This window comes from Wasmannia auropunctata, unplaced genomic scaffold (genome assembly GCF_000956235.1).
Source record: "Wasmannia auropunctata unplaced genomic scaffold, wasmannia.A_1.0 LD335713.1, whole genome shotgun sequence".
In the NCBI taxonomy this organism is placed as follows: domain Eukaryota; kingdom Metazoa; phylum Arthropoda; class Insecta; order Hymenoptera; family Formicidae; genus Wasmannia; species Wasmannia auropunctata.
The window spans coordinates 295,902-309,048 of record NW_012027177.1 but is presented as its reverse complement, the minus strand read 5'-3'; the positions used below and the strand labels follow the sequence as shown (position 1 = coordinate 309,048).

At 30.7% G+C, this 13,147-nt stretch overlaps 1 protein-coding gene across 1 annotated transcript in view; it reads left to right on the top strand.

Annotated features, from left to right (window-relative positions):
- The window catches only part of LOC105456321 (G-protein coupled receptor Mth2-like), a 19,469-nt gene that overhangs the window by 3,565 nt on the left and 2,757 nt on the right, over nucleotides 1-13,147 (top strand). The window contains exons 2-6 of the mRNA XM_011700272.1: nucleotides 3,293-4,406; nucleotides 5,420-5,498; nucleotides 5,912-6,090; nucleotides 6,211-6,376; nucleotides 8,203-8,572. Coding sequence (XP_011698574.1) covers nucleotides 3,395-4,406; nucleotides 5,420-5,498; nucleotides 5,912-6,090; nucleotides 6,211-6,376; nucleotides 8,203-8,572 — 1,806 coding nt within the window. The 5' untranslated portion in view covers nucleotides 3,293-3,394. The remainder of the gene's footprint in view (nucleotides 1-3,292; nucleotides 4,407-5,419; nucleotides 5,499-5,911; nucleotides 6,091-6,210; nucleotides 6,377-8,202; nucleotides 8,573-13,147) is intronic.

Here is a 13,147-nt window from a genome sequence, read left to right as displayed (position 1 = left end):
ATGTTATATATAATTAAAATAATATTGTACCAAATGATACTGATAACATCAAATTATATCATTTATTCAATATTATTTGAGAAACATTATTAGAATGTTAAAAACCACGCGTTTGTAAATTCACTAAAAAAAGTGTCGCAACCTCATTGTCCACGAGTGTACAGTAAGTGCGAGGAGCTCCATGACATGCTACGCTTCTGCGTATTCTTGCTGGGCATAATCTGATTGATCAACTTTATTCGTTAATAATCTGTAAATAATGGTCTGAACCAAAATTGGAAAAGGAACTTTTAGTTAAAAATTTCACTCTCTTTCACTCCTCAAAATATTAATTAAGAAATCTGGGACACCCTATATATACATAAGTTACAAGTCTATACTAAAAACATGTAAAATCACACATACACATATGCGCGAATGCGTACATGTGCACGAAATGACTTACAATTAGTATTATCAGCTAAATATCAGTAACTAATTCGAACTTTTCTGTCATTGCTAAAAGTTGGTTATTCCACGGAAAGAACAATTTTGCTGAGTCCAGATATGAAAATAATTTTTGTTCAATAATTAAAATAATTCTGTGCGAAAGTCAAAGTGATTGCTAGAATATCAAAACGTTTTATAGCAATGTTTATCAGTTTTAACATCCCAACAAATTATTTTGATGATTCAACAAAAAATTATTTTCAGATCTGTTTTTAGCAATATTTTTAGATCTTTCAACGAAATCGTTCTTTCTGTGTGAAGATAAAATATATTTGTTGCGAGATATAATTTTATTAGTTAAAATAAAAGCGTATTTTAACAGAAGCAGCTGAAAAAGTGGCATACGAAAAAAATAATTTTGCTAAAAGATAAAACAGTTTTGCTGGACATTTCTCAATATATCCTCAATTAGCTAAACGTCATTTGATTTTAGCAACAAATATTTTTTTGCTGTGGCGCCTAAATTTTAACGACTAATAAATTGAGCTTAATTGACAGTAACAATATTAGCTCTCCCTATTTTAAAGACATATTTTAGCTGCTACGGCCATATTTTAGCTACGCTGACTAATCCTTCTCTGCGTGTGCTACGCAGTATACGTCTGCGTCCTTCTCGCGTGTTCACTTTTAAAGACAGGAACAGCGCGGCATAGTTACCAAAGAACAGTGAAATGACATTAGCAAACAGCAATCTGATCTTAAGAGTTAACTCTAACATGTCTATTTACAACCCGTTTAATTCGCAACTAATTTTCCGTGTAATTTGACGCTCTCTGCTTACGTAATTCTGTATCTTTATATAGACTATTAATTTGATTATAATCGATAATAACGACCTTGATAAATTCGCACTGCTTATCGGACAGTTTCCTCCTAGAAACGACTGTGTGAAAGGCAAAACAGTTGTGCTCATAATTTACGATGTTGACCTTGCATTAACGAATGTTACATTCAAGCGGGAATTCCCTGCGAGAAATGATTATCAATTCGATGTCGAATCGACGTCAAATTGACGTCTAAATCACCGTATCATCATCGATTCGATATCGAATTGGTAATCATTTTTCACTGGGTTTTATATTCTTTTATTCTTAATATCAATACTAGACAAACTCCTTAGCACTATAAATCCTTTTTTTCAGATTTTTCATATACTATATATTTTTTGATAATATATTTATAAGTATCAATTTTACACGTTCTTTACTTATCTATTTTATTCTTATTCTATTCCAATAGCATATATTCCAAAGCAGAATAAAAATATTCTGAAGAATACAAAGAATAGCTAAGAACGCGGAAGTTTCATCGTAATTCTTAGCTGAAAAGATGAAAAATTATTTTAAGTATTTGATTGAATTATCATTAACATTCTATAATCAGAGTGAGAAGTTGCAAGTGTACATGTAATATGCTGTTTCGCACAAAGAACAATGTTAAACAAGTCTTATGCGCGTTGAATTCATTCTGCGTCGTTCTTGGTTATTATGTCGTTTACGGTTAAAATTGTTATTCCTAATATAAAAGGAATCAGTTTAGCTCAATGTGGGCCGTACGAAAACCTTGTCTGTCTTACTGTTGCACGATAACCGATCCGATACTGCAAGAACAGACATCCTGCGGTGTACATGATCGTAATGTATCCAAAGAATGACGTGATTCCTTTATATAAACGATTATTATATCTGTTACTATATTATAAGCAGACTGCGTTATTCTAGAATTGAATATTAATTGCAGATGGAATTAATGTCTATATATTTATAAAACTTTGCTTATGGTCGATTAGTTATAGGCTTTCTATATCGTTTTTTATAAATAGTTTTATATTTAATGTATAATGTATTCTAAAACGAATGTGTTGGCGTCAGGAGTCAATGAGATTAAAGCCTCTTCCTAATACACTGCCATCATCCATATTCAACCGAGGATTCTAACTTGTTGGACTTTCTTATCGATGCCATCAACTTTCGTAACATGCATTTACATGCTTATATCAAAAGCATAAAAATTCGTTTTTTACTTTACAAACAAAACTGTTACAGACTATGACTGAAGATTGAGAATTATGTTATAAATAGGTTCAAAGTACAAAAAAATAACGATAAAAATAACTCCTTATATATTGTTATTAAAAGATAATCACATTGCCGCCTAAGTAACAAGGTAATGTTAAATGACGTCTCAATAACGTTAAACACGTCATTAAAACATTATTAAGACGGCATCTTGCTATTTGAGCGTTACAGTCATAAAAAAAGTATCAATTATCAGTCCGTTACCAAAAACAGTAACTCTGTAATGGTAATGGCATTACAATAACGAGAATAGAATAAGGATAAGATAGTTATTTTCAATCTCTGAATTTATAATGCATATCCGCGGCTTCTTAGTATAATAGTTACTATATTATGAAGAGAATTGCGTTATTTAGAAGTTACTAATCTGATGAAACTAATCTCTGTAAATATAGAACTTACGTCCTTTGCTTAATTAATCACTCAATAATATTAATTTCTTATTTTCGATTGTTTTTCTTTTCTCTTTTATATATAAAATATTGTTTTATATATAAAACATTTGTTTTACATTTTACGTACCTACATCCTAAGGAAATTTTGTTGCCGGGATTCAAAGAGATAAAGTCTCTCCTATCTCATCGAGAAACCTTCGATATCATTAGTCTTTCTGAAATGCATTTGCGTGCTTATTCCAAGAGCAGACTCATTCTTTGCTTTTCAGGCAAAACATTGCAGAATCAACCTCGTTTCTATTGCAGTAATTAAGCTCATTTCCGTTACAGAATTAAGCTCGTTAATTGACGATTGGACACAACACATTTGTCTACAAGGCATGAAGAGCTGTCAAGTTCGTCTTGTGAATTCGATGCGTCAGTAGTTTAACGATGTGTCCATCGAGTATCGTACTTTGTTGCTACGCGCTTCTGTTTGTTGCTTCGTCCTCGGAGTCTCGGGGAATTTCTACGAACGGCGACGAGCAGGGAGGCGACGACTCGACAACGGTGCGATATGATCTTTTTGAAATCTCTTTGAAAAATCGAGATGACAATAAGATACAGTTCATACCGTACAATTTGCACGAAAGTTCGACCGAGAATGATGACGACACGTACTACAAACCCCATCAATCTACGAATAACGATCACATGGATTTGGTGCGGTACGAGTCTCGCGGACACGTCATGAAGATTCGCGAAGAGAATAATAAAAAGAAATTTATGGAGCCCCGCGTGATTTCTGGAAAGGTCAGTAGCGAGGACGACTCGACGTTGCAAGAATTTCACAACAGTTTCGCATACAAATTACATTCCGATAAAGATAATGATACGATCATCATTTTTTCATCTGATGCGTGCGGCGACGACACTTGCATTCAGCTCTGCTGTCCTTTTGGCGAGCGTCTAACGTCAGGGAGGAAGTGCGTGCCAGGGCAGGATAATTACGCTTTTCCAGGCGTCCAGAACAATTCCGAGAATAAGAAATTGGACGAACTATTTCGACTGACCGTCCGCGATCCGTGCGTTCAGCAGAGAAGGGCACACCGCATTCTTGATCCCGATGAGTACGCGTTTTTCGCCAACGGTTCTTTGTACCTGAATCCTAACGAGCTCATACCATCGACGTCTTACTGCCTTGCCGTGCGGGAGCGGGACACTTATGATGCAGTTGCCTGCATGATTTCGATGGAATTTCCGGTATACATGTCCGTGTACTTCGTCGTGACTTTCCCGCTTTTGGTGCTGACGTTCGTGATATATACTATACTTCCGCAACTCCGAAACATGCAGAGCTACATATTACGTGTACAGGTCGCTTCGTTGTTCATCACAAACATGACCATATATTGCGTCCATAAAAGCCCTGAATTATCCGAATGGGAATACTGCATTCCACTGGGTACGGAATGTGTAAATTATACAATAATGTAGTGATGTAACTTACATGTAGAACTTCTGCATTAGACATATCCCATTTATTTCTTTCTGATTTTTGCAATAGGAAAATTATTAAATTTTTTAAAGCATAAATAATATTTAGATAATATTTAAATCGGCTAAACTTCCGGTAACGTCACACGTTTAATTGCCATTGAATTTTGGCAGTAATATTCGAAATGATGTCAAATGAATGCCCCTTAATGAATTTTTAGCGCAAAGTTTAATACCTGCAAATATTCTTTAATAAAGTTATATATTCTTATACACATCCCTCTGCTTATGAGACGTGACGAGATCTACAATCGTACTATTCCAAATGAATTTTCGACTTTTCAAAGCGAAGACCACTAGACACCCCTCCCCTGCCTTTGTAGGGGGCGAAACAAGGCTATAATTATACCGTTCCACAAGGGTTTTTGTGTAGAACTTTAAGCTGATATTTTCAAAAATTATTTTGTTAATAACTTTTTAATAAATACCGAGTGACGACTTAAACCTTTGGAATGTTGTTCAAGGTTACGACCTTGATAATATATGTCAAGATAAAGATCATCGGGGCGGTCTTTTTTTATCGGCTTATTTATTACATTTTTATCATTTCATTTAAAAAATGGCTTTTTCATAGGAGTCGCAAAAATCACTTTAAGGACTTTTATTTTAGTCCAAAATAAAGATCGAAATCGGAGGTATGACGTTTTTGGAAGTTTATCCTTTAAATATTATCTTTAAATATACACACATATGTGTATATTTAATTCAATTTTGTATAAATAATTTTTTGGTTATTCTTTGTTACACTGAAACATTATTGAATTCAACATGAGCTATACTATTTATTAAATTCATCTTTTTTGTCACAAATATATAATGCAGAAAGCTCGAGAAAATCTCATCAAGAGACATAATAATAACTACAAATTTTATCTATTTATTCTAATTCATGTTTGACAATTTATGTAACATCTGTTCTAGCTTACATTTTTAATTTCACGATATTGTCGGGAAATTTTTGGCTAAACGTAGCATCTTTTGACATTTGGTGGACATTCAGGTAAGTAATGTGGATAATAATTTTAATAATGTTTTATTTTTTAAACGGCCTAGAATAAAATATTCGATTATAAGATTGGGTTGGATAGAAAAAAATCTCTTCTTCCTTTTAAAATATTTTGATCGTGTATGGAAATTGCCCTAGAGGCATTATTCATTAACAATGCATTGATTAAACATTATTGTTATGCTTTGGGAATGTAATGGGTTCCGGTAGAGATATTGAGCGAATAAATTGTGCTACTAGGTCATCGAATTTATTATACTACTTATAATAACTATTTATAATACATGTGTGTAATAAATCTAAATAATTATTAGTTTACAAGACGTTGTCAAGATTTTTATTTGCAAATACTTTGCATATATTGATAATTTACTTATTGTTGGCTAAACATGAATTGCATTTTGCAGAAAACTCAATTTGCACCATCTAGACAAAGGCAAAAAGAAAAAGAGATTTATATTGTACTCTATTTATGCGTGGGGTATCACCCTCCTTCTCACCGCTGCTTGTGCCATCATGGATGCTCCCGGCATACCGGAAAACTGGATTCAACCGGAAATGTGCAAGAAGAAATTTTGGTTCAGTCGTAAGTGACAGTGGAATCTCAATTAGCGCTAGTGTAACATTTACTGAAGTTTTGATTGCAACTTTAATTAACAACTTACTTTGGCGTATAATGCAAAAAAACTCTCGTTTTCCGTTTTAGGGTCTGATGGATTTACGTTGTTTTATTATGGACCCACGGGTGTTACTTTTATTATCAACATTTACTTCTTCATCATCACGGCAGTAACGATTCTGTATCATAATAAACATACTGCCCATCAGCTGAAAGACTCGCAGAGCCGGCGCTATAATAAAAACAAACGCAAGTTAGTATCTGTACTCAAAAATTTTTATGTTATCAAGTGCATTCACTAATAATATAAATTGCATGATTATATCAATACTTTACGTTTTTACATAAAACAAAGCAGCCGAACTATAAGTAAAAATATTAATATTATAATACTATAAATTGATCAAAAATAGTCTTATAACGCGGTACATGGTTCAACTTCACTTATTGTTAGTTTACTTCAGTATTATAAATTAGTAAATTAATATGCAAAGAACAGAGGTCGTACATAGTCAGTATAAAACAGTAAAAACTATTAAAAAATAATAAAAAGTAGTTATAAAATAATACGTGAGAAACCGATGCCGTAATGTACAAATTAAGTATTTTCATATACGGTCTCTTTATCCAGCATAAAAAATCCCAACGTAGTGAAAAATCGGTTGATAAAGACTATGATAACTTTTTAAATTGTCCAAATATAATAGTCTATAAAATAGTCCAAATATAATAAAAAGTATTAAAAAATAATAAAAAGTAGTTATAAAATAATACGTGAGAAACCGATGCCGTAATGTACAAATTAAATATTCTCGTATACGGTCTCTTTATCCAGCATAAAAAATCTCAACGTAGTGAAAAATCGGTTGATAAAGACTATGATAACTTTTTAAATTGTCCAAATATAATATAGTCAAGGTAATAAAAGTAATATAGCTGCTGATATAAAATTCACAAATAATTTTTCATATAATTTTTCATAACAGAGAGAATAAGTTGTTGTCAAGTACAGTATATGACACAGCCGTCTGACGTATTTACGAATTGCTTTGCGTAATGACAATTGGTTTTCGGTGTTTTCACTTTTAACAAAATATTTGCTTTTAGAGAGTCTTATATCTTAATTTACTCTTATGATTTATGAGTTAAAAATTGCAACAAAACAAAATTCGGCTCGTTATTGTAATGCAATAAATAAAAAGGTCAATGGCCAAAGACGAGCAAATTCACAGATGTTAAATAAATTATTAATCAATTTTTTAACATAGAAACACAAAACGAAACTAGTTTCAATATTTCGTTACTTGACACCGACTTGCGTACATTGTGTGATCGTTAGAACTGGACATGAGACTCTTAATATACTTGACGTAATAATTTTTCTAATCAATTTGCGGAACAACAGATGTAACCACTTTAAGATTCCTAAGAACTGCTATACGATGTACATTACAAGAGGTGCTGCTTGCTCCCATATCGTTGAGACCTCCACTTTACACACATGGCTCCGTTTTCGGCAATTTCGTTTTATTATTTATTAATCATTATTTATTATTATGTTTTATCCGATTATTTATACGACTCAGTTATTTATGTTTTATTACTTCATTGTACATCACAGTTATAGTGAATGCGATATCATGAAATGCGTAGGATTTAAAGATTAAATTATTAATGCGATTGAGAAAATTCAAATAAGGATTGAAACTATAGTCTCGTGTTTTGTATTTTTAATTTTAGAAAAATGTTAGAAAATTGATTAATAAATTATTTAACACCTGTGAATTTGCTCGTCTTTGGCCGTTGACTCCTTTTTATTTATTGTATTAAAAGGTGGATTTTTTAAATATTTCTTAAAAAATTTTGAAATTCTCTGTGACTAAGAGCTTATTATTTTTAGCTTTTTATCTTTAAAGACTGATTTGCTTAAAACTATATATTATTTTTGTTAAAAATAATCAAGAGTATTAATTTTCATAAATATATTTCTTGATACTTCTGGAAGAAACTATATGTGTCTTATTCACAATAATGTTCGTAATCACAGAATACAGAATACAGAAATATATTTGCTCACAGGTTTGGAATGTACCTGAAGCTGTTTGTGGTGATGGGAGTAAGCTGGAGTACGGATGTAATATTGTGGTTTATCCATGGCTCTTATACCATACCGGAGATAATCTGGAATATCAGCTTCATGATAAGCATCTCGCGAAGCGTCATCATTTTCATCATATACGTATGCAGAAAGAGAATCTTGCGATTGTTGCTGAAACGATTCGGTTGGAAGAACCGCGGTCAGTTTAGGGATAATTCATCTAGCAACCAGAATGGATCGTCCTCAAATATGTCCTCCATCTCTGTACCGTTACCGGGATCAGTGCACATGAAAAATATTAGTCCTTCTATTAGCCAGCCGACTAATCATCACGCGGAGTCCAATACGACATGAAAACAGAATTTTATTGTGGTTAAATTAGTTGTTAATTAGCATAATCATAATTTAATTCTCTGGACAAGATATTATCTCCTGACACTTATTTGTAGAGATTACTTATTGTTAGATATTTGTGGAATATTCCATAAAAGTCCTGCGGTTTACACGTAATTATTATAAATTGCTACGTTATATTAGATATATGTTAATTACTGTTGATATATTTTATATATAATATTAAAAAAATTTTAAGAGCAATTTTCTATAACTTTTCGTATCTACGTTATTTTATAACATTATAGTTTTATACATATATACAACTATATATACAACATATATACAACTATATTGGAATGTTGAATTTACATAAAATCAAACTTGTATGAAATTTTTTATTATTTTCTTTTAAACATCGCGTATCATAGCTTTTGTGAATATTTTCTTATATAGTAATCTTGAAGGATTATAATTAGTAAGAAATAGATTTTTTAATTAAAATACTCGATTGATATATTTCTAATTATAAGTACTTTTAATTACTAACCAAATTGTAATTTCTTTTTAATCCTTTTATCATAACTATAACCGAGCATGCATTAAAAGATATAAAAAATAACTAGAAATAAATGTTACACAAAAAATATGTCAAAATATATTAGGCTGAAGTAGAAAATATCTTAGAGTAAATTAATGTTTAAAATCCCGAGAGACAATGAGAATATGTCTCATATATCTCACGTCTGCATGTAGATCCAATGATATGGTCCGGAAACTACTTTCTACAATTTTTTTAATATAAAAGAAATCGCTGATGGAAATAGAAAAGCGTACGATAAATATTATTTTTTTTGTGAGTTATTCCGGAAGGAATGATAGATCTGTAAGATACATAAGGCTGTAAGAGAGATTAGGTATTGTTAGAAGGCTGGACTGGTTATGAAAGTAGTGCAGCGCGCGTTATTCGCAGTGTGCTAGGAAGGAGAACAAAGGATTCTGAGTTCTCGAATCTCAGTCGGTTCCATTAATTTTAATAAGTAACCATAAAATTAACATTTATAGTATAAGCGGTATAAAAGTTATTCATCAAAATAAATATCGTAAAAGTAAAAACTTTATAATATCGGACACAGCTGATTTCACGTTTAAATTCTCTAATAAGTGTTTGAGTAATTAAAATTTGCACCATAAATGAAAAAATTCTACCAAACTTTAACTCGTAAACTTGATACATCCCAATGAAGTTCACTCTTTAAAAGGCTCTTATAAACTGCAATATCGCAGGACTCGATCCATTTTTCGACCGCTTCTATTAGTGCGCAAAGACATTCCCTCCGATTCAAATTGTTATTATTGTTAAAAATTATGCATGACTTTTATTACGCAAGTGATACTATCAACATTCACCTGCCAAGTTCAACCGAGCCCGAGAGCTATAACTCACTGATAGTAGTTCAGTCTTTTACGGAACTTCTATAAGTGTCGGTCAATGAGGATTTTATACCCCGGATTTTAGGATTTTAGGCCTTACGCCGTAAGATATTGACTAATTACAATCGATTATTCTTCTCATCGACTACGATTGGTTTATTTCTTACTGTTTAGGACTTAAAATCCTCATTTTGGACCGACACTTACGAATCACATAGTGATTCGATCACACATAGACATTATGATAGAGATCGCACGTGATTCATACTTATAAAGATTCCTTGATCTGAAAATAGTACCGATGATCGCACTGCTTACAGGAAAAGGCATTACAGCTTTCTTTTAGGACGTTGATTCATATTCGTGAGCCATAAAGATTGCGTTCGATTCGCAGTAAACGTCCCTATTTATGTATCTGCGAGATAGAGTACCTTAACTCGCAACTTTACATACTTTCTCCTTCTCCATTCGTTATCTTATAAATAAATTCATGAAGTTTGGAAAGGATTTAACAATAGTATTAAAAATTATATTGATAATAGGTTATAAATAGTACGTAAGATACATATATGTTGTTTGTGAATTATACTGTTTTGAAGAGCCTATCGATAATTCTTTTTGCGAATCATCATGAATGCATAAATTCTCAGTAAGAAATATTGCTATTTTTTAACAATTCGTCTACTGTACTAAGTAGTAGTGGTGTTTCGTTGCTTACTTGAGCACATTCGCGCGTTCTTTATTTGCCGAAAAGTGAATCGCGGAATCGAACAGAGTGTTGACTATATTATCCTATCTATCTTATCTCTCTCTAATAATATTAATCGTATTTATTATAAATAACAGTATATTATAAATTATAAATAACGTATATTATAAATAACAGTGTCCTTATTTGATTTACATTTCCTTACATTTTAATAACATTGTTGGAAAAAAAGCGCGATAAACAAACGTTTTCTCTGATAAACGTTTAATTGTATTATGTTCCTGCATCAAAAACTCAGAATCGATGACAATTGATCAAATATAAATTTTTTTTACAAAATTTTACTAAACAAAGTTCATTTATATTATTTTTATTTTTTTCATTAAATAACATTTATCGTTTTCATTAAATAATATTTAACATTAAATAACATTTATATTATAATAACATTATATTAACAATTTAAAATTTTTAAATTATTTTTTATTGTTTAAAGAATTGTTAGTTGTTTTTATTATTAATACTTCAAAGTGACTAAAATCTTGTGACTTACATGTATGTGTGTGTATTTTAATTAGCAAACTAGTATAAAAATAAAAGAATATTTTTTTACGAATTTGCTTATTCAATGCAAACCGGTTAAGATAAAAACAAAATAATTAAATAATCGAACCATACAATTCTTTTTATATGCCAGAAAAGAATTAATGGAATGTTGAAGTCATAAATATAAAATAACATCAGGGACGAATAGTCAAGAAACTTTCAAGAAAATTTACATACCGGAACTTAAGCTAGAAGACTACACATTAATTGAGATGATTATAATTCAAGCACGGCATTATATAAAATGCAAGAGAGAAAGAGAGATAGAGAGAGAGATATTTTAACTTATTTGTTTACAATCAGTTTAATTCTTAACTTGCAAATTTTCTGTAATTAATATTTAATATTCTTTGTTTACATAATTCTGTACTTTTATATAGACGATTAATTTTTGATTTGGAAGATTCGAATTCCGTTTTAACATTTTTTTTATCGAGGATTATTTTGTAAAATTAACGAATGTTATTTAGAACGAGGAATATTTCAAATCTTTTTATTCTAAATGTGTTTTTTTTTTAGTACTCTTAATATTTCTCATCTATCTTATTTTTATTTTATTTCAATACCGTATACATATATGCAGAATGAAAATGTTCCTGTTCTAAAGGATATAAAGATGATAAGAATACGAAAATTTTACAATAATTAAAATTTGAAAGATTATCTTAATTTTTGATTGAATTATTATTAATATTTTCTAATCGGACTGAAAAATTACAAATATAATATACATGTAATAATATCATACTATTCTACGCAAAAAAGAACAGCATTAAGCAAGTTTTGTACGCGCGTTGAATTCACCTCGCGTTGTAACGTATATTAATTGTAATGCACGTCTGCAGGATTTCTTCTTATAATAAATTTGTTACATTAAAAGTAAAGAGGATTGTGTTATTTTGAAATGGGACTATTAATTCGTGGAATTAATCTCTGTATGTATAAAACTTCCGTTTTTTGCTTATAATTGATTAATCGTTATGGTTTCCTGTATCCTATATTGTCTTTTTATAAATTGTTTTTTATATTTTATGTATAACATATCTTAAAGAAAACGTGTCAGAATTTAAGGTTTCTTCCATTGCATTGTCATCATGTTGTATGGTCAACCAAGGACATCAACTTGTCGAGAGATACCTTCTTATCGAAGTCATCAATCTTTTTAACATACATTCGCATACATAGGTACACAAAAAATAGACTATTTTTCAAACAAAACCGTTGCAGAATCGAGTTTGTTTCTCTAATTCCAATAATACCACAAGAAACATTTGTTTTAGAAGAGAGCACAAAAGAACAACCAAATTTATTTTGTGAATTTGACGCAACAAAAAAAGACAGATTAAGAGGCGATAAAATGCCTGTATCGCATTTTTTATATCCAACATGTTTTAAGTTACCCGGAAGTGGAGATTATGAATCGGATGACACGTGTCTTCTGGTATCCTTTTTTTTTGTTTCTAACTATGATGGTATACTCGATGTTGCCGATGCACCAAACTATCCACGGCTATACGTTGCGTATATCACGTCACTTTGTTATTTATCACAAACATGATCTTATTACTCGAGCAAAACAACCTTGGATTATCCACATGGAACAACTTTGGATGTCTTCCACTAGGTACAGTATGCGTAAATTAAAGCAGACTGGTTGATATATATATATATATATATATATATATATATATATATATATCAGTTAATTTTATTATTTTATCGACTATGTCTAAAATTTGAATCTAATTTTCGAAATTTTCGAAAAATTTTATATATTTTATATATTTTATATTATTTTATATATTTTAATCTTACTCCAATATATATATATATATATATATATA